The sequence below is a fragment of the Gymnoscopelus microlampas genome (genome assembly GCF_963454915.1).
Source record: "Gymnoscopelus microlampas genome assembly, chromosome: 16".
In the NCBI taxonomy this organism is placed as follows: domain Eukaryota; kingdom Metazoa; phylum Chordata; class Actinopteri; order Myctophiformes; family Myctophidae; genus Gymnoscopelus; species Gymnoscopelus microlampas.
Window position 1 is genome coordinate 24,959,056 of NC_139953.1, and position 23,232 is coordinate 24,982,287.

At 41.4% G+C, this 23,232-nt stretch overlaps 2 protein-coding genes across 2 annotated transcripts in view; one reads left to right on the top strand and one right to left on the bottom strand.

The window, feature by feature from the left end:
• Nucleotides 1-412: 412 nt before the first annotated feature.
• Nucleotides 413-7,495, bottom strand: tmem151ba (transmembrane protein 151Ba; the record flags this gene model as incomplete). The annotated part of the gene is made up of 2 exons (XM_084083098.1): nt 413-1,855; nt 7,421-7,495. The coding sequence occupies 2 exons, from the start codon at nt 7,493-7,495 to the stop codon at nt 413-415; spliced, it is 1,518 nt and encodes a 505-aa protein (XP_083939224.1).
• Nucleotides 7,496-10,294: 2,799 nt separating this feature from the next.
• nfkbie (nuclear factor of kappa light polypeptide gene enhancer in B-cells inhibitor, epsilon) overlaps nt 10,295-23,232 on the top strand; it is a 15,098-nt gene continuing 2,160 nt past the window's right edge. The window contains exons 1-4 of the mRNA XM_084081933.1: nt 10,295-11,081; nt 15,625-15,727; nt 16,446-16,656; nt 20,347-20,435. Coding sequence (XP_083938059.1) covers nt 10,723-11,081; nt 15,625-15,727; nt 16,446-16,656; nt 20,347-20,435 — 762 coding nt within the window. The 5' untranslated portion in view covers nt 10,295-10,722. The remainder of the gene's footprint in view (nt 11,082-15,624; nt 15,728-16,445; nt 16,657-20,346; nt 20,436-23,232) is intronic.

Sequence of the window (23,232 nt, forward strand, 5' to 3'; positions counted from 1 at the left end):
ACCAAATGAAACTGGTGTGAAGCCAGAACTGTAATTTCTCCAAAATATTAAGTAGAATGCCACATGCTCCTTCAAAGCTGCACACTTCAAACCTCACTCTTAGGAGTCCATTTTCCCTGACTTTTCGAAAGTACTATTATGTTTTCCCTTTTCAGACACACATTTCTAGATTCTTCCATTGTCGACCATTCTGGATCATTTCATACCTTTGTGTGCCACATCTTGTGAAAAGGTTGAGGGTGAGGGAATCATTGCTTCATGGGTCACTGAGTCACCTCAATAGTGAAACGACAGGAAAAGGTCCATCCTAGCCTGCCTCTGGAGTAAAGAAAAACGTTCTCAACCAGTAAACCTCTTCGGGGAAGAGGGATTATTATATTCCTTTTCAAATGTCAGCGGTGGCAGCTGTGGGTCATAGCGAGGTCTCCACACAGGAGCCGTTCCTGTGCAGAGAGCGATGGTCATGGTTGAGGCAGCCTTCGTTGCGATGTACAATGAGCACGGGGAAGTAGAGCGCGTCCTGGTAAGCCGGAGGGCCTTCCTCGCTGGCCTGCTGGCCTGACAGGCAGCGCGTGCTCTCGGTGGGACACGATTGTTCGTTCAGGCTCCCACTGCTCCTCCATAGGCAGCTACGCCTGGAGCCATACAGGCGGCCCAGGGAGAAGCGACTCGCACTGAAGGGGATCCGCGGGCTGCCCGCATTGCAAATACTAAGGGCGCTACGGGAGAAGATGGAGGAGCTGCTGATGGTGCGGTGGCAGCGGTCACAGTTCTGCCTGTAGCTGCCGTAGCCACCGCACGCAGAGTAGCTATTGCAGCTCCCTGAGAGCTGGGTCAGGTCCATGAGAACTGCCTCAGAGTAGCTGGGCACCAGCTGCTGGTTGGAGCGAATGTGCCACTCCAGCTCTGTGCTGTCGATAGTGTTGACTCGTGGAATGCGGCGGCAGTATGGCTGCTCCTCAGATGGGGTTGTCGGTACGTAGTCGAAGCCGAACAGCTTCTCCACATGGTAGTGTACGCAAGCGGTGCGGTACTCCGTCAGCACCCGCAGAGGCCAAGAGAGGGTGCAGGCGGCCACCGTCCAGAACACGGACTTGGTCACGTACCATGGGAGGTTATTGGGGTCAGAGAAGGCAATCATGTACTCCTTAAAGTCTACATTCTTCAGGTGCATTCCCTCACGGGCCTCCATGTAGTCATCCAGGCCCTCATTCTCTGTGAAGAACCTGGCCCGCTGTGTCAGGTATGAGTTCTCAGACTCCACGTTGGCGAAGCTAAAGCACTTGGTGAACCTCAGCCTGGTGACGGGGAAGCACTCCAGGCCCAGCAGGCGCTTCGATATGTCTTTAGCTCCGCAGTTCCCATAGTCAAACTCCGCCTCGGCCACGTGGGTGTTGACACGCTCGTGGTAAACCTGTGTGGTGGTGTAGGCATCTCCGTTGCGGTAGCGTGTCACCTGCCGTGTCCTCCTGACATAGTGGTAGCTGATGGCCTTCCACCAGATGCAGGGTGTGGCCTGCTGCATGTGCAGGATGCGCTCGGTCACGCTCTCCACGTCCACTTTGTGCTGCAGCTCGTTCCTGCTGTGGCAGTGCCAGCACTCAACCAAGTAGACCACATAGAGCATGACCAGGAAGGCCAAAGGGATGTAGATGTAGCCGTTGGAGCAGGGACTGTCGTGGTACATCATAGACTTTCCCTTGTAGGCGCTGTCGAAGGAAAGGCGCGTGACCTTGGCCACCTGGCACCAGGCCATGGCCCCGACACAGCCGTACATCAGCAGGGACAGCAGCAGGCACTTCCAGTGGATTTCCCGGCATAGAGACTTACGTAGGGACTGTTTCACTGGCTGCTGCTGCACACAAGAGGATAGAGAAAACAAACAGTAAAATCCTCAGTGTTCATCTGAACTAATCTATCTATTCAAATATGTCTCTTCAAAATTAAATATGTAGCTTTATTGGCAGCAATTATTGCCACCATAACTTTTCAAAAGAGTACTCATCGAAAGCTTTTAGCTTGATCGATAACCTGAAGGCACTTACTGAACAATGTGAATTAATCATACTCCCATTGACAATTGATGTGGGTAGGTTTAACTCTGTTATTTATTTATGAATGACTGGCTGACTTTTTTTTATATGCTTTAGCTTTCAGATAGGTCAGTGTAGAGACAGGACACCAAGAGCAGAGAGAGAGGAGAAACATGCTAGGGGTCGGGATTCAAGGCCGGGTCCTTATAGGGCATCGCAGTTGCGGCCACTTCCTGGTGCCACTGCAAAATACTCAATGCATTTTTCCCATTGACTTTTCCAAAAATATTTATATCAATTAATTTAAGCCTAGAATCAAGGCGTTTTATGGTCATGATTCACCAGTATCCTGGATAGCTTGATTCTAGGCTTAAATGAATTGATATAAATATTTTTGGAAAAGTCAATGGGAAAAATGCATTGAGTATTTTGCAGTGGCACCAGGAAGTGGGCGGGAACTGCGATGCCCTATAGCCTGGGACCAGACGAATCTGCGAGTGATATAGTCTGGCTACGCCAGGCTAGGGTCCTTAGGCTCACAAGGAGCATAATATGATCTGTGCACTACTGGCTAAACCATCAGGCACCCCCAGGTTTACTCTTTTATTGAGAAGTAAGAACCCAGAGTTATCTTGGTTACGGGATGAAGACACGGCAGAATGGCTGTTTAGAGAGGAAGCTTTTACATTAACAAACTTTGTACGGTATTATTAGGATAAAGCATGGAAAGTGAGACAGGATAAGACATATGTTTGAATGCTTAAGTCTATTATGTTTATGATTGTGTAGAGGTGTATTTGTACAATATGAGCTGATGGCTGGTTTGTTTGTGTTGGTCCAGTTTTGATCATTTGTATGCACTTTGACTTACCACTGAGTACTGTTAATGGAAGAACGTGTTTGCTGAACATACTGTAAATAGCTTAGTGTCTTGTAGCCCATGTGCACTTGTAGCCCATGTGCCCATGTGTCAGACACTTCAATAAAATACAATATAATAACTGCTAACGTGAGAATTATAAAATGGAATAACTGGTGACATAAATATATATTAAGATTAGGCAAAAAGCCTCTATTCCTTGCAGCACATGAAATATTTAGGGACATATTCACTGTTCTAAGTGCTTTTACATAGTTTATGCATGAGCTGTAAGCTGATTTATCATGGTCTTTGCGTGTTATGATCAAAAGATTCACCGGCTCCCTCTTAGTGCCTCCTATGATCAACTTCAAGACTCAAGAGAATGCTTTGAAGAAACGTAAAATTGAAGAAATACTAAATATATACTTTACCACCAACCAGGAACACTAGACAGTGTGCGTGCATTTGTATGTACATGCATGTGCATATAGTTTGCTGAATTTGAATTAGAGTAAGGTTTATTTGCAAACATTTGATAATGGAAAGTTGTTTTTTGGAAATGCTTACCTAATATTAATCTGGAGCTATGTAGTGTGAGCTCATGTTACTGCCTTTTGTGCCCTAATCTAGTAGAACTCCATCTATGGTAATCAAACTCCATCTATGGTTGGAGGGAAATCAAATTTCCCCTGAAAATAAAAAAGACAAAAATGTGAATGCGTGTTTGGAGATATTTTGGAAATCAAGGCACAGTCACAAAAGCATCATTGCTGTTGCTGCATTTTTTGTATTATGACAGATGGGTCTTTGGTCTTGGAGCTGTCTAAGAAACTAAATATCACAGCTTTAATGCCATTAAAGCATTTAATAAAGCAGGCAGGTGGACAAGCGAGTGAATTAATTGCCATTGCATTTATAGGTACAGGCATGTGCATATAGTAATGCTAAATTTGAATAAGAGTAAGGTTTATTTGCAACATTTGGTAATGGAAAACAGTAAAAGTTCAAATGAGTCTGATACAGTATGTCTGGTATGAGAACCCACACTCCTTTAACCCATTAAGACCAGGAACGCATTTGTGTTATTTTAGATTTCTTTGGCTATTCAAGTCCGGCACTGAGTTTTTGAAAAATTGTGAAAATTTGAATCTTTGAACGTATATTTTTTAAGCGAACATTTGTAACTCAAATCTTTGCTTCTGGGGGTCCCTGGAATAGAATATTTTGAGATATATATATATATATATATATACATATATTTTATTATTATTATTATTTATTTTTTTTCCCAAAAACTGTTAGTTTTTTAGAAAACATTTTTAGAATCGGCCTCAGGTCTTAATGGGTTAATGCCAAACCATCCAGAATAAATGCTGTACTTTCTCCCAGGCAGCCAGTATAAAGCTGGAGCCATCTTTCTCCACCTCAGGACACTGCCAGCCGTAATGCCCTTATCAAGAGCTAGTCACACCATTATGGGAATACCGCCACAAACACTTGGCAATTGGCACAGATTCAAAAGCCCCAGGAAGAAGAGATTATAGCTGATTTCATTCAAACATTTGCATATCGTCACTGTCAGACAGCAACCTTGTATCTCCATATTTCATTCCAGAAATGAATGCCCTATTTTATACATATGACAGCGTCACACAAAAGCTGCGGAATTAGCCGGTCTACAGGCTCACAACGCGATGCGACATGACGCATTGTGAGCTTGTAGATCTGCTATTTTTGCTCATCTGTAGACATTTTGTTTTATATCTTTGAAACATTTTGAAAATGTTCACCTATAATGACATGCCCCAAATAGGGACAACTGGTTGAAAGTGGTTATTTATAAATATTTGACTAAGGAAGATATTAACAAGAGCTTGTGACTGAATAATAACTGCATTGAAACGCAGGTTCTTTTTTCCATTTCCTGAAAAGTAACGGTACAGGTTTCCCCCTGACAGCCTGCATATCAGAAAGAAAACAGCCCAGGGACTATCATGTAAAGACACAGGGCAGGAGGGACAATTAACACGTTGTATAGACTAATGCTGATTCTGCTTGTATAGGACAGTTCAAAGCTTAAATGGTGCATATGGTCTCATGTAATGACAGAGAAAGGAGGAACTTGAATGCAGTGGTCAAAGGTGTGGAATAAAGTGCACGTTACTGTAGCTGAGTGTACAAATATAACCAAATGCACAGGACCATTTGGTTACACTTGTTACACTGAGGATTTTACAATAAATTGCATTTATGCATTGAAGCCAACATACTCTTTGAGTAAAAAACAAAGGTGTATATAATAGATGTTCTTGCTCCATAATTATCTTCCATCCCCTTTGTCACACAGTCCCCAAGCCCCTTACTAAGCCAACCTCAGCACCCCACAGGGCAGAGAAGATCAACATTGGAATTCCCCACTGGGCTATTCTACTGCCGAAATGTTTATTCACTGTTAGCCTGTATACTCTCTACTACTATAATCAATAGATCACGACACACTTTCTGGATCACATAGCATTAGCACACATTGGCCCCTGTTTGAGAAACACATAATGATGTGCTGTTGTGCACAAAACATTAGCACTCCAAACATTTATTTTTGGAAATGCTTACCTAATATTTATCTGGAGCTATACAGCATGAGCTCATGTAACTGCCTTGTGTGCCCTTATCTAGTAGAACTGCATGATCTAAAAAGAAAATCAAACTCCATTTATGTTTGGAGGGAATTCAAATTTCACCTGAAAATAAAAAAGACAAAAATGTGAATGCATGTTTGGAGATCTTATGGAAATTAAGCATCATGGCTGTGAATGCATTTTGTGTATTATGACAGATGGTTCTTTGGTCTTGGAGCTGTCTAAGAAACGGGTAGATTTGGACTACATTTCACAACTTTAATGCCATTTAAAAAGGAGTGCATAAGCATTTAATAAAGCAGGAGGGGTGGAAAAGCGAGTGAATTAATTGGCTATGGAAAGTGAGCTAATTGTAGCAACAACAAGAAACTGTTTTTTTCACACGGCTGGCAATTTCACTGCTGTCTTGGTGGATGTAATTAAGCTTCCTAAAAGAAAGCTTGATCGAAACTTGGGCCAATGCACTTTTGTAATGAATTCAGCAATGGTGCCAGACAAAAGCAGTTGCAGTCTGCAGGAGTCTCCCAGTCTCTGACACTGCTAATGATTTTCTGTTGGAGTAGTGAGAGACAGAATGTTGAGTCTATTTTTGGGATGTACAATATGAAGGTGTAGTTACACTAAGATCAAATTTGGTGCAAAATCATTATTAGTCTATGATAATAAAATAAAAAATGTACAACCTCATAATGGTATAGCAGAAACAACTCTAGAAATTAAATAGTTAATCACATAAAGCGCTAAATACTTGTTTGCTAAAGCTAAAGTCATGACACCTTTAAGAAAAGTCTCTTCTTTCTTAATGTTGCTTTAGACAAAGACAATAGACCTACTAAATTTGATGGAAGAGGAATCCAATTTGAAAGAGGATGTGTAGTCTATTTGAGGGTCCATGAAATAATTGTGAGAAAAACGACAAATGTTTCAAAACAACTAACATTTAATTCATAAAACAACATGATCTTCTAGACATAATGGTGTCATTAGCTGAGTCTCTAACACTTTCATTGATAGGATAGGCCGGTATAAGACTGGCTATAGGTTATATGAATACAACTCTTGTGTAATGAATGTAACTTATGATTTTAAATTCTTGAGGTATAGCCTATAGAAGTTGAATTGGTGAAATGGGGAGGCTAAAGAAATGCCAACAAATTCATTTGTTCTAAAAGTCAATGAGGAATTAAATTCAAATGTATAATTTGAAACCTAACTCTTTTGTTTCAAGGATTTATTAAGCAATTTGACATAGTCTTTCACTGCTCAACAAAATGAATAGTGTTGCAGGATTGGACCAAACATGGGCAGCATATGGATTTAGTCTACTAGTGGTTCTGCATATAGACTAGCCTAGGCAAGAATCATTGATATCCTTCACTAGATATGCCTATGTGCAATAGAGGGAAGACAAAAATACTCTCACGCACGGTTACATCGCGTGCGCGCCCAGTATAGTAGTAGGCTAGCCTACACATGTCATTGCATCTATTATGAATAGCCTATGATTATATGGCCATTGACACATTATTGTATAGGAAATCCCATGTAGGCTACTTGCCCCTCGCAGCGCACTGTGCGTTTTTCCAGTGAACAACATTAATTAACCACTTAAACCCCAGCAGGTATTGTGGGGGGAAAGCTTACGCTGAAAATAGCATATCGACAAGCTCACAATGCCATGAGTTGCATCATGGCATTGTGAGCTTGTTGATCGGCTATTTTCAGCGAAAGCTTTCCCCACAATAACAGAAAACAGAAAAGACACTATGATGGACTCCGGTTACCCATATGGGATGTAAGTGGCTAATTAAAATATTGTAACACCGAGCAAAAACAAACAAAACAGCATTCTCATAAATGAACCTATTATATAAAATGGTCCTTACGTCCTCACGGGGACCCTCTGGTACGGTAGTGGTGGTACTGCTCTCAATCTCGGTTGCAGCCGATGCTGGGGACATGTTGACAATGGTGCAAAATGATGGAGGAGCAGCATTGATGATGATCTTTTTGGAATAGCGAGTTCCAAATCACGGCGAAACGCTAACTGCAGCAATAAGCCCCCACCACCAAAGCATCATCCAAAAGAAATCAGGTGTGGGTGTATAACCCCGAAATGGTTGTGTTAGAATTAAAAGATTTGCGAGGATGCATCCCCACATCTTTCACACTAGCAGCCGTTGCGTGGCTACGACAATGTGGAGCTGATGCGTTGGAGTCATGTCTGGTGCCTTGGACCACTGTTTCCCCAAACAGTGGATCGGGACCCACGTTTGGGTCGCGGACCCATTTTTATGGGACGCGAGTAAATATCCCCTTTTTGTCTTCCATAAAAAAAAAGAGAATCATAAAGATTTAAAAGGTTGCAGTACAGTGGCAGTACAGTGTGCACGTGGAAGCTCACTGGGTTTAAAAGCATAAACTAAAATGTGATATAATAGCCTCTATAGCCTGCATTTTAAGTGTAGCCTATATTTGTTTTAGTGTCTGGATTATTCTGAGACAGACACATTCTAAAAAATACAGAGGCTATAGTTATTTCTTCATCCAGCAGTTGCCAGCTTGTAGCCTATAGTACATCCATTATAAACATTATACTGTTATTATATTTTCAGTGCATGAAGTAGTTTTTTGTTGTGTATATTTCTGTCACGTTTTTGGCCTATTTTGAGACTGCAAACCATTGAGACTGGTCAACCAGATGAACTGGCCTTAGAAGTAGGATTCAATGTGGGCAAATTCGTCTAGATTAATGTGACATTGGTGTAATTTGTCCCAGAAAATATGAGTAGACTACTTTTTGGGGCGACAGACTCATTTGTCTTTCTCTTGATAAAACGTATATGTTTCTTTTTATGAGAGACGTAGTAGCCTAGGCTACTTCCTTATTCTTCAAACCCAAACCCCAAAACAAGAAGGCCTGACTAGAAAGAGATATTTTGACGGTAATTTAAGATTATGGTGTCACTAGCAGGTCTGAACTGCCCACAGCCCTCTGAGACACAGACCGAATAGAAATGAGCATTAGTGAGGACCATGCAGTTTATGAGGTTGAAATGGGTGAAGTGGTCCTTTAAGTATAAATTGAATGTAAAGGTAGGCTACTACAGGCTTTCACAGGGCCCACGTTAGTAAAGTACCCAGTTCATCAGGGCCCAGCTCGTAAAACTGCCCAGGCTGTGTGCCCACTTCGCAAAAGTGGACAGTTTTCTTGTATTATTAGAGAGGACTCTCTCTAGCAGTAAGCTGATATTCTACTGCCCTCTAATGGCCATATCAATACAAAAGGCAAACAAGGGTAGCATGGATGATAGCCTTTAGCCTTTTTTTACAGGCAAATGACTGCATTTAACGAGCATTTTGTATTAGCCTATCAGCCTAATGCATCCCATTCCCATTATTTATAACTCTATGATCCCTTCATTCCACATAGCAATGGATCCAGTGGTGGAAAAAGTACTCAAATGTTTTACTTAAGAAAAAGTATCAATTCTGCATGTAGAAATACTCTGTTACAAGTAAAAGTCCGGAATTCAATTTACTTGAGTAAAAGTACAGAAGTATTGGTATCAAAATGTACTAAAAGTACCAAAAGTAAAAGTAGGCCTACTCATTATGCAGAAAGTCCCATTTCACAAGTTTTCAAATGTATCCTTTAGAAATAGCAGATCTTCAAGCTCACTTAATGCGTACCAAGGCGGGCTGAAGATGGGTTGAAGTGGGTAATGTATGTTTTGTGATAATAATCAAAATCTACAAAGTAGCCTAACTAGTAGCCTTAGCCTAACTAAGTGTTTCAAATAATTGTAGTGGAGTAAAAGTACAATATTTCCCTCTGAGGTGTAGTGGAGTAGAAGTAAAAGTACAGACAATTGGAAATACTCCAGTAAAGTAAAAAAATAAAATAATAATAACCTCAAAATTTTACTTAAGTGTTGAGTAAATGTACTTAGTTACTTAAATGTACTACTGGAGCGTCCCCCTGCAAAGAATTCTAGAACGCACACTAGTATGGAGTTACAATGTAACTGTTACATAATAATATATCAAAGTGCAGTTTGAAGTTGGCCTTCGAACAAGTATTGGGGTCACGCACAGGCACGCACGCACGCACACACACGCGCTGCAAGTTCAACGCTACAGAGTGGGTTTGCTCAACCTAAAAACACAATGCAAAGGTTTGTGTTGTGTTGATCAAGTTACCTTCTGACTTCTGCATGCTTCACTGGCAATCCGTGATCCGGTGCACACGCGCGCAAGATCAACACACAACGCGTGCGCACGCACGCACGCACGCACACACACACACACACACACACACACACACACACACACACACACACACACACACACACACACACACACACACACGCACGCACACAAATAATTGTAGTGGAGTAAAAGTACAATATTTGCCTCTGACTCTGAGATCATGTAGTGCAGTAGAAGTAAAAGTAGGCTACTGAAAACTGGAAATACTCTAGTAAAGTAAAAAATACAGTAGCCTACTTGAGTAATTGTTATGTACTAAGTTACTTTACACCACTGCGCGCGTATACGCACGCAGGCGCGCGCGCGCACGCACACACGCACACGCACACACACACACACACACACACACACACACACACACACACACACACACACACACACACACACACACACACACACACACACACAGTAGGGCCACGCCTTTTGGGGATTCCCCACGACAAAAACAGCTTTGCTTTTCACATGTCAGCTCTTCCCCTATCCTTCCTAACCCTATCGCGTTTCATTGCTCACATGCCCCGGACTAGAGGAGAGGACTATGCGAGGCGAACTCTGCATTTGACCTATGATGTTAGTGTTACCACACATTTAGACGTTTCGAGTTATTCTTGTCTCACTTATTGTTGTTGCTAGAAGAATGCTGTTATGAACCTCGGTGCTGTACAACCCCATTTAATTTAAACCGCTTCTTCTCTCAAACTTGATAACTGCCCGATTTATTTGAGATTCGGGAAGGGAAAGCGTGCGGTGGCATGAAACCAAACAGTACATTCCTTTGGTTTCACAAAGGAGCGCTACTTTTCTCAGGTGCGATCAGCCTTTCCCTGGAGGACGAATCACCTCGGCGATCGACAACACCAGGTACCAAGGAGGCTTAAAACTCCGAGGGGGACCCCCGGGGACCACCACCAGCGCCATGGCAAGCGGCGACTATAATAAAAAAGAGAACTTGTCGGACGACAACCGCGCGGACTCCGGCATTGACTCGTATAGATCCATGATATCGAAAGACGAGCCCACGTCGCGGTACCAGTCTGCTGAATACAGTGAACCGAGGGATAATAATAATAAATTTAATTCCGCCGCGGACGACCGTCTGGATTCCGCGTATGGCTCCTCGTCCCTGACCGTTGAGAGCCTGTCTGAGATGGTGGCTCAGTACCGCATCTCAGGGCCAGCCAGCACCGAGGATGACACGGCACAGAGCAGCACGGAACTGCTGTGTGAACACCAGGAGGACAACCTGCTCACCACTATCACCGAAGATGGGGACACGTATGTTTTCTGTTTTCTCTTCTAGGCCAGTGATTCTCAACCATTTTCATTTCAAGGACCCCTAGTTTGACATGCATTAGGCTACGGACCTCCATTTAATGGCATTTTATACCTCTGGGACCCCAATTCATATTGTAAAATCAATGTTAATTTAACTCGTTAGGGTCCATTTGGTTCCATTTGTACACTCTCAGAGTTACAGACCCATAAGGGTCCATTTGGTTCCTGTCCATCATTTAGCTGGGGACCCCCTGGAACCCCCTCAAGTACCCCTGGGGGTCCCCGGACCCCACTTTGAGAACCAATGTTCTAGGCTATTTACATTTGGATCTCAAGCTGAAGTGGTGGGAAAAGTACTCATTTTTTTTTACTTCAGTAAAAGTATCAATGCTGCAACATAGAAAGAAATACTCTGTTACAAGTAAAAGTCCGGAATTCAAAATTGACTTGAGTAAAAGTATAAAAGTATTGGCATCAAAATGTTCTTATAGTACCAAAAGTAAAAAGTACTACTCATTATGCAGAAGCTCCACAAGTGTTCAAAATGTATACAAATCTTTTGAAAATAGCAGCAACGCGTTGTGAGCTTGTAGATATGCTATTTTCAAATAGTCAAAGTATATAGGGATAAAGTGGCTACTGCATGCTTTGTAATATTAATACAAATCTACAAAGTTACTAAACTATTAACTACAGTTTTCAAATAATTATTGTGGAGTAAAAAGTACAATCTTCGCCTTTGAGGTATAGTGGAGTAGAAGTAAAAGTACTGAAAATCTAAAATAATCCAGTAAAGTAAAAAATCCTCAAATATGTGTACTTAAGTACAGTACTTGAGTACATGTACTTAGTTACTTTCCACCACTGGCTGAATGTGGTGCATGCCATTAGATTAGAAGATGTTGAGGGACATATACAACTAGGTAAACAGTGATCTTAAATTGTCTTTAGGTTATGTTTTCCTTTCTCCCAAGTCATCTGAAAATTCTTTAGTAGATTGTGGAGTGCCTTCCAGTGGCACATGCCACATTCCAGCATGATCAAACTTCCCACTCAAGAGAAGGAAGCAAATGGGTGTTCAATGTTCCAGACAAAATTGTTTAGTGAATTGCTAACTTTCACATGTTTTGTTTTTACACATAACAATAAAATACACATAACAGCAGTCAGTAGAACTGAAGTAATTAACCATTAGCTTTCTAAATTGACTGCATGCATACATAGCACAATATTTAAGTAGGCTAATCTATCAGGTTATGAGCAGTCAAATAAAAATACCCATCATATGATATGTGTTGTATGATGCCTGATGATTCAAACAATCGATTACTTTTGGACTTTTAATGGAACCAATTATAAACTGCCACATAGGTTCTATGAATGAGATGGGATTTTACCCATAGTTTCCCATGTTATTTGTTTTCTGAGGGAGGGGGGTTTAAAATGCAATACTGCTGGGTTTTTATTTGCTCTGTCATTGCTCATGGGTCTAGCTCAGTGGTTCCCAAACTTTTTAGCTGAAGACCCAAATGAGAAATTTGAATTTAACCCAAACTATTATTAAGCTATTTTCACTACTTCTTTAAAATAATTGTTGTTGAATTTCTTTGATTTGATTGTATTTATGTAATTCGCTATTGCATTTAAAAAAAATCTTTGCAAGTCTTTTGAATTAATAATAAAGACACAATTTAGGAAACGAAAAATAAAGGGCTGTTTGCTGGCGACCCATTAAAAATGGGTCTGCGACCCCAAAATGGGTCCTGACCCACTGTTTGGGAAACAGTGATCTACAGTAGCTGCACTCTACTGGGCGCCTCGGCCTCGGAAAGCAGAAGTGGCAGCATTGGGCGCTCTGGACTTCCCCATACAAGACAGACAGGGCACATAGTAGGCCTTCTGTCAGACAGCCTGTCTGTCTCCAAGAACATTCAAATCAATGTAGGGCACGGGTTCTCAAACCTTTTCATTTCAAGGACCCCCATAACTCGGAGTATACAAATTCCCGTAAAGGGCTCCGTTTATGCACTCAGAGTTACAGACCTGTAAGGGTCCATTTGGACCCTGGACCCCACTTTGAGAACCACTGATATAGGGAATATATACTTTTTCCCAACAGGCACAGTGGCTTACGGAATACACATTGCATCAGATTTTAGATGCATGAAATAGAAGGGAATGGGAAAGATGCCAAAATCATTATTTTGCTACATGTAGTCCAATCTATCCATCCGCACAGCATGTGACGTGGATGGTGTAAGAATGAAACTTCAGCACGTTTATGTTACCGGCCAGCAGAGAAGAGTAAAATAGCCCATCAGCCTGTATAGCCTACCCTCACTTGGTGAATATCCATTGAAGTGCATCATCAACCGTTTGACGTTGTAGTTGTAAGGACTGATGTAAACTAATCATTGATGTACATATGTTGTTTACTGTTTGACCTCGTTCGATTTCCGCTCTCTCATTGTTTGGGCCTCATGGTTTCAGTCCGTCATCTTTTAGCGTAGTTACATGTCAGAAAAGACCTGAAATATACGCCACATCAATTCCATTCAACTGAGAAAGAATCATGCAAACATTGAGTTTCCCCTGTGGGATTTTTAGCTCTTTTTCATTCAATTCTTAGTTCTTACTCAAATCAGGAAGTTCCTCTGACATGAATGAGTTGTACTGTAACAGAAGGGCCTTGCTGGCAAGCCAGCTCATCATTCATTTAGTTTGTACTCATTTGAATCTGGGTTAACACACGATACCTGCTTCTTGTTATCTGAATGAAATGCTAAGATAGCCTATACATAAAGATATGGAAACACACTTTTTTCTCTAAAGATAAAAGAAAATCACAATGTATTTTGCTGCAAAGAGCAATCAACCTGTCAGTCCCTTTCCATCACCATTGAGGTGTTATTTTTTTTTTTTTATGTAAGAAGGAGGGAAACTCCATTAAAAAAGAATCCCAGATATATTTCAGCTCAATAACAGCTGTCTATCTATAAAACCCACGGCTGAAATATTTCAGTAGTCTGCGACTGAACTAATATTTAAAATATTTAATATTTTATTTTAAGAAATATTGAAGAACATTTTTTTTTCTACTACAGTAAATTACATTTTAGAGAACATATTTACATTTTATGGAAGATAAAATGTAAATATAGCATATCTGCAAGCTCACAACGTGTCACGGATGCAACACATTGTGAGCTTGTAGACTGGTTATTTTGTGTGTGCGATGCCACCGTACAACGTAGTATAAATCAGGTATTAAGCCAAGTCAAGTATGGCCTACAGTCAAAACAGCTGGCGTGATGAAGCGTCAGTGTCTTGTGGATCTGTGGGGTCATGATGCATCCATGTTTCTCTGCAGGCTTTAGGGAAGGCAAGTCAAGTTTATTTGCACATTTCAACATTTCAACAACAAGGCAATTCAATGTGCTTTACATTAAACATTAAGCAAACGCATTATAACGGGCCATTTGAAGTCAGTAAAAAAGGAAGAAGGAAAAAGAAAAAGTTCAACACCTGTGTCTTTCATAGGAACCTATTCAGGACACAGAGCAAAAAATATATATAGAAATAAAATGTAATACAGTAAAAAACAGATAAGTAGAAATAAAATAGAAAAATAACTGAGTAAAATTACAGTGCAGAAGAAGAATTCAAAAATCTCTATAAAAGGCAGTGGCGAACAGAAATAATTTTAGCTGTGATTTCAAAGAAGAGAGTTGCAGCAGACCTGTGTTGCAACTCTGAAGTGTCCAACACTCATCCCTGAAAGCACTGAGCAATGAAATTAACACAGTCTGTATGTACTGTATGCATGTCATGTAAACACATTTGGCCTTGTTTATTTCCAGCTATAGATTGTGTGTTACTAAGGATGTGATGTAAAAACTAAAACAATGACATCATTCTGAAAGTTGTGTCAATAAAGAAATACACATACATTGGTTTCTATTTTCAACGTAACAATAGCACAATAAGAAATGCAATCCACTTTTGCAATTTTTTATAATAATGTATTTAATTAAATCACTCAACTTGGAATTGGTTGAAAGCAAAAGGTAGTCTATTAAAAGTTTCATATTGGGGCCTTGTGCTGCTGCTGGTTGGTCTAAATTAAGCACTAGTTCCATTTCCTGGTTTTTGCACACTTTTGTTTGCTACAACTTCCCACTCAGGTATTGAGGTTAGTGAATTGTTGTTCTTGACTAGCTTTGTGTTAAGACATTTTAACATCAGAACACAGAGGTTTAACACCCAACACTCACACAATTTAAACAGGCCTTTGCCTACTATTGCCTGGTATAAACCTTTAAACCTTGTTATTCAGCCCACCAAGAATTGCATTTCTGGGTAAGCTGCAATGCATTTGAAGGGAGGATTATGAGGCAATATATCTTCCCATCACTTCCACGTCTCTTTTTTCCAGTTCTTCAAAATACTGCCTCTGTTGCTCAATTATGTGACAGCAGGCCTACTGGTTTTCGCAAGCATGTAATGTGAAACTTGTTTGTTTGTTTGTTTGTCACCCCTATAGAATCCTGCATTTAGCAATCATTCATGAAGATGAATACTTTTCTCACCAGTTGATACAGCTATTCCCCAAAGATGTTCTGGACATCCAAAACAATTTGTACCAGGTATGTGAAATTGTGCAATGCAACACTATCTAAAGTCAGGCTACCGAAGGTCTGGAACTTTTTGGCACCGCATTACTTCCTCTTAATCAACGTGTTGACAGTGACAAGTATAGTTTTATTTATGACCTCGAATCCAAGGGAACTACTGTTCCTCTTTCTCTGCAGTACAAACCCCTCATCACTGTGGGTGGTTCCTTTGTTAGCTCATGAGGGACTTTGAATGGAAACTCCCCTCCTCCTGCCTGTAGAAACAAAACCGTAGGGAAACAGTGGAGTGTATCCTTGTGAGCGTAGGCGGAAGAACCATTCCAATCTTTTAAGATGACAGACAAGGCTCTAGCCAGGGTTGAAGAAAGCAAGCTGATACGGCTGTGTTTGTTTCAAAGAAAAACATCTGAAGAGTCAAAATTGAGAGTCAGCACTTCATGCAGTGACTCAGTGAATCCTGTTCTTGTAGAAGAGTTCACCAAAAGCCACACAATAGCTGGGGGGCTTTTGATTGCTTAATTCAGACCTTCTTAAAAAATCTTGTTGGTCCCTGTACAGTAGGTCTTGTAAAGAAAAACAAAAGCTTATGCATTGCATACTAGTGTATGCTGTCCGTGAGCACACACAGTTATTTACTGCACAGAACAGTTGTACAAGTAATAAGAAATAACCAAAGCATATTTCTTCTTACTTTGATTGCATTATTATTACACCATCTTCCTTGCTGTAGACACCGTTGCACCTGGCCACCTACCTGAGCCTACCCAATGTGGTGCAGGGCCTAGTTGAGAAGGCAGCCAGTCTAGAGCTGCAGGACCAGGATGGGAACACCCCTTTGCACGTGGCCTGCCAGCTGGGCCGGATTGACTGTGCTACTGAGATGACCAGAGAGGTGTCGCCCAGCAAACTGGCACCAGTCCTAGAGACCCAGAACTGGAGAGGTGAACGCAGGATTAACTGTTCTGTTACTGCTGTGAGCTAATGATGTGTTGTTGTTTAGGGACATTTACTGTGTGTGTGTGTGTGTGTGTGTGTGTGTGTGTGTGTGTGTGTGTGTGTGTGTGTGTGTGTGTGTGTGTGTGTGTGTGTGTGTGTGTGTGTGTGTGTGTGTGTGTGTGTGTGTGTGTGAGAGATACCTGCCAACCTCCGGTGGGGGGTCATACCACGCCCCCAAGCGGGGAGTCTGGGGGTCCCCCCCAGGAAATTTTGAACAGAGTAGATGTAATTTCCAGTATTCTGGTGTATTTTGGGAGTTTGACACCTTTATCAGCCTTTCATTCAAATTTTGGACAGTGTGGCTCCCATGAAAACCATCAGGGTCAAAACCCGCTCGGTACCATGGATGAATTCGGACATCCTTACTGCCATGAAAGTCAGAGACAAAAAGTGTTCTGAGCTTCATAAAAGTAGGATCAAACTAGCCAAATGTTTTAACAAAGGTCTCGAATCCCACGTAGCTAAACTTGAAAAGGAAAAAAACAAGCTAAGAAACAAGGTAAATAGCATGCTCCTGTTAGCAGAAAAAAGCTACCTCGATGACAAGATTGAGGAAAATCAAAAAAAAACACGAGAGCTTTGGAGGCTACTCAAGAACCTCCTAGGCTGCAGCAAAAAATTGAAAACCAGGCTTTCAAACTTAAGCCTCAAGGTGAATGACACTCTCATTTCATCCAAACACGAAGTGAGTAAAATCCTCAACATATTCTTCACGACCGTAGCCTCAGATTTGGTTGAAAAACTTCCTCCACACTCTGGGAGATATGGTGAGGAGTATGTTGTCTCATTTTACGAAAAACAGGGTGTTTGCAAAGATGACTTTAAACTCTCCCCTGTGAAAACAGAAGAGGTGTTTAAAAAATTGAGTGCTCTTCATCAACACAGAGCCACAGGCCTCGACAATATCCCCCCCCAAATTTCTAAAAGACTCAGCCGCCTCCATTGCTCCAATCATTACCCACATATTCAACCTCTCCACCACACAGGGACAGGTCCCCAACGACTTCAAAAAAGCAAGGGTGACCCCTCTGTTCAAAAAAGGAAACCAATTAGACCCTGGCAACTACCGCCCTATTTCTATTCTAAGCTCCATCTCGAAAGTCATGGAAAAAATAGTCTATGAACAGGTCGACAAGTATCTTGCCGAGAAAAATCTAATCTACAAATTCCAATCTGGCTTCCGAACAAACCACTCCACTGACACATGCCTTCTCTATTTGAACGACTCTATCAAACAAGAGATTGAAAAGGGCAAATATTGCGGCATGGTCATGCTGGACCTCCAGAAGGCTTTTGACACCGTTAATCACCCGATTATGATCAATAAGCTCAGAGCAATAGGTTTTGATGACACGTCAGTGAACTGGATGAGATCCTACCTGGAAGGGAGGGAGCAAGTGGTGGAAGTAAACGGCACCCAGTCCCCCCCCCTCCCAGTGACTTGTGGTGTTCCCCAAGGAAGTATACTAGGACCCTTACTGTTCCTGATATATGTGAATGACATGTCGTCAGCCTGCGACTGCAACCTGTTCCTGTTCGCAGATGACTCGGCCCTGCTAGTCTCGGACAGGGACAGGCTGCAGGTTGAGAAAACTCTCAGCTCTGAACTCAACAAGATCTGCATCTGGCTCTCCGACAACAAGCTCTCATTACACCTGGGCAAAACGGAATGCATCCTCTTTGGGTCCACTCCTAACCTCAGAAAGGCAGAGAGCTTCACGATCAAAGCGGGTGATGATATCATCAAAAGAAAAAACGAAATTACCTACCTGGGCTCTATCTTGGAGGCTGACCTCTCTGGTGACAAAAATGCTGAAAAAACGATCAAAACGGTCCACAAAAAAACACGCTATTTGCGGAGTATTGATCGTAAAGTCAGTAAGAAGACTCTGAAGACTCTTGCAGTGGCCCTCATACAAGGTCATTACGATTATGCATGTACTTCATGGTATCACAACACCACCAAGGCCTTAAAAACAAGGCTCCAAACATCCCAAAACAAACTTGTAAGGCTACTTCTTGGCCTCAACTACAAAATCCATCTAACCCCTGATCATTTTGATAGGATTGGATGGCTTAGGGTTGCGGACAGAGTACAGCAACTTGCTATGGGCCTGGTCTTCAAGATATATCACAACATTGGGATCCCCCTGTATTTGTCAAAATACTTCCAAAATGTTAATGATGTCCACGATCACAATACCAGAGGCAGCTCCACAAACCTTGTCCAACCCTTTTTTGGCTCAACAAAGGGAAGTAACTCGTTCTCATGCTATTCATCAAAAATGTGGAACGCCCTACCAAAAGGAGTAAAGGAGTGTAAAACCCTACTCTCTTTCAAAACAGCCCTAAAGATACACCTTCAGGAGGCTGCAATTGGAAAATGGCCCCTGTCTAAGTCCTAACCTAACCTACCCCCCTACCCCCCCCCCCTCTCTCCTTCTCCTTTTGTACATATTTCTCACTCTTCATACCAGTAACCTGTAAACTGATTGTATGACATTCTATAGTAGTTGTGTATATCTGTCTGTCTCTTATATGTCATCATGATTTGTGTGCATGGGGAACTCATTTGAAACAAGCTCTGTGCTTTTATGAGTCTTCCAGTTTAGTAGACCTTGTATTGTGAATTTGTACTTCCATGTACTGTTGTTCTCATGTCTTACTAAATAAAGTACATCAATCAATCAATCAAACTTACATAGGATCCATTAAAAAGTTAAAAGTAGCAATAAAAGAGCCATATTTAATAATAACCACTAATTACTTAAAAATGACTATCTCTTTAAAATTGCATTGGACTGGAGTTTATCCAGACATAAAGCGACAGTAAAAGAGTAACATTCCAACATTCCATTCTCTCAGAAAGAGAGTTTTTTTGGGGGGTGTGTGCCAGAATCAGAGAGAGAGAAGAGAGCCCACTCACACCTTCCAACAAAAAGAACAATCAAATACTGCCGTCGTGATTTGCATAATCAAAAACTCAAGGAACTAGCAAATTAACATGAATGGCCGTGGCTGCATATCAGTGAGGGGCCACACAATTTCTCCTGTTCTTATCCTGTTCAGGATAAGAACAGGAGAAATGGAAGAACAGGAGACGTCCAGGAGATGGGGTCAAATAACAGGAGTCTCCTGGTGAGAACAGAAAGGGTTGGCAGGTGTGTGTGTGTGTGTGTGTGTGTGTGTGTGTGTGTGTGTGTGTGTGTGTGTGTGTGTGTGTGTGTGTGTGTGTGTGTGTGTGTGTGTGTGTGTGTGTGTGTGTGTGTGTGTGTGTGTGTGTGTGTGTGTGTGTGTGTGTGTGTGTGTGTGTGTGTGTGTGTGTGTGTGTGTACTGCGTATGTGGTGGTGTACTAAAGTTGAAATCGTATCAGATTGCTTGTCTGACTTTCTTCAAAATGGTCAATTTGCCTGTCATGTTTTCTTTTTTTTTTTGAGGGGCAGGGATTTAGTACAAGTGCAAAACTCGGCTTATGCGTCAATGAGAAATTAACCTGCAAAACGAAATATTTGCATTGTGTAAAGTAAGCAATTAGTTAGTAGAATTATACTGACAACGAATTTTAAATTCACAAATTGGAAACAACCGCTCAGTAAGTTTTGCTTCATGTAAGTAAATGGGGGTGTACTTTCAGGGCTTACCTGTCTTCACCTGGCTACACAGAACAGGCAACACCAACTTCTGAAGCTCCTGATGAAAAAGGGGGCAGACCTGAATATCCAGGTTAGTCTTGTGCATCCTGCTTTGGTATTATGATCCCATGAAAATAAGCTGCGCTGCATAGTTTTTGAATTTCAATGGCCTGGGTGAAATGGACACTTGATATTAGAGAGTATTAATGCCATCACATCATGGGTGAGGTCACACGTGTCCTTGCATCAGCCAGTTCAGTCTCTTTTTAATGAAACCTCAAGTGTGCTTGCTCAAGACTACAAAGTCACACAAAAGTAGCAAAAAAAGACGATGTAGTTCACAACTTGTCGCATCGGCTATCTCTGATATTTCTACCATTTTTGACACTACAAGCTCACAAGGCCACGCACTGCGAGGCGTTGTGAGCTTGTAGATCTGTTATTTTTGGCTAAAGTTCTCCTCAGAAAAGGGATGCTAGGGTTCAAGTGGTTAATGTAAAAAAAAATCATATCACACAAAGATTTGACCCTCTGTTGAAGACCCCTGGTGTATTTTATAAATATTGAACCAATGACAAGTTTTAACCAGAGCTTGTGACTAAATAATAACTACATTAGATCAATTGGAACACAGGTTATTTTTTCCATTTCCTGATAAGTACTAGTTTTGGACTTACAAGGTTGCCACCCGACAGCGACCGTGTGCACCATGAATGCATTACCTAGATCCGTTTGAAATTGTGATTACAGCTTGTGCCCTTAAGTTGTATTCCCATCTATAAATTTGCTACACCTGTGCAATGCTGATAGTGATATGGGCTGACTCAGTGGTTTATGCAGGATTTGTGAAGACGTAATTAGATTTAAGATATGATTAGGTAGGGCTGGCCCTGATATACCACAGCTTTTTCTAGGACTGCTCAGAGCCAAGCTGCCCAGTGTGACGGGGGAAGGTCCAGACAGTCTAAATTGGAATATAGACGGCAATAGAAGGGAACACGCCAGGCTTACTGTAATGTACCCTAGACATTCCTCTGAGTTTATATCACTTGCTGAACATAGCACTGCCTAGCTTTACAGACAAACCTTTTTATTCATAATAATAATAATGATAATATCAGTTACATTTTATAGTACTTTTTAAAAAGGTAAACAACTAACTAATAACTAACTAAAAAGGTGCGCTCAATAGAGGGTAAATCTCTGCCAGGAGGCATGCCCTAATAATAATAGTGATGATACAGTATGCAGTGACATTTCTGCCTAAAGCAATGAAATTCTCTCTCTCTCTCTCTCTCTCTCTCTCTCTCTCTCTCTCTCTCTCTCTCTCTCTCTCTCTCTCTCTCTCTCTCTCTCTCTCTCTCTCTCATATGCAGATTATTGTCTACTTGTCCATCTTTCTAGCAGGTTTCTGTCATTCAAATGTATCTGTAATCCGCAAAGTCTGACCTTAAATTCTTTGTGTCAATTATGTATCAACAAAAAATGGTTGTGATTTTAAATATTGAGTGTTGGGTTTTTGCTGCCTTTGACTCACTTTGAGAGTTGACACTCAAATGTACATAAAAAAACTAAATTAATGACATTTCTGAAAGGTGACGGACCATGCCAGCATAGTATTAGGAAAAAGATCTCAGACTTATGTGTGGCTGTGTGATAATCCAGAAAATGTAGAGAGAGGAAAGGGAGTGATTGTTCTCACATGACATAATTTAACCTCAAATTCAGTAGCGATTAAATAATGCAAAACATGATATTTTCGGATACAGCATGCTCGTTAGGCAACTCTATATGTTTTTGATTTCAAGAAGCCACTGTATCAGGCTATAGTTGTTGTGCAACTATTGTCAAATGTCGGTAGTGTAAGACCGCTCAGACTGAGTTGATGTGCTCAGGCATTAAAGGGACACCTTGGCGATTTTAAGGGTTGTGAATTTGTCAGGAGATCATATATACACATAGACGGGTTTCCGAGCGACGTCATCACAGAGCAGAATGCGCAATCTGCGCATGCCTGGGGGTGGAAGGCGCGTTCGAAAATACAGCCCTGAGCGGCAGTGAGCGCACTGGCCAATACAAACTAATAGGCGAGTGTGCTCCGGTGCGTAATTTCCAAACGCACCCATAGGCTTCCCCCCGCAGCTGCGCGGTCATATTCCTCTCAATGTTTACTAACAGGAAACCTGTCTATACAGTAATTGTATATACATACACTGTGGCACGAATTACCATTTGCGAAGGTAAGCTCAAACCATTTGAACCCTATAGCCGTTATTCTGGGGTGAATATTGAGCGAAAATAGCCGATCTACCAGCGACGCCTTATGACCTTGTAGATCGGCAAAGAGATTTGGTGTAGAGGGAAATACTAGATGATCTAGTATAGAGCCCTAAGAGACCCCGATCAACTAAGTATAGGGTTTACGAGGTAAGTGGCTAAATACACAGAATGCAAACAGTATTTTTGCCACACTACAGTATATATCATACTGTACATATATCAGAACAATGGGATTTAGGAATCTGCACAGTGTGCCTTTAAGACTCTCACCGTTTGGGGGATTTGGGGTATGCTGTCACATTTAGAAATGTAATATTCTTTGCTGTTAATCTAACGTTGGCTTGTGCCGGCAAAATTGCTTATATGCAATTGTCTAGTTCTGGTACATCCCCATAAGCCGGAGGGACAGGAGTGTTGTAATTGGCAAGCCTGGTGGGACGTTTATCCTATAATTTGGAGGGATGATTGCTCTGTGATTATACATTTAAAAAATGATATAGTTGTCATTGACGGATTTGATATATATTTGAGAATCTAGGTCCTTGGTACAAGAAATGTGACACTGATCAACCCTGCATTATGCAAGATCAATTGTGGACAGTCAAACA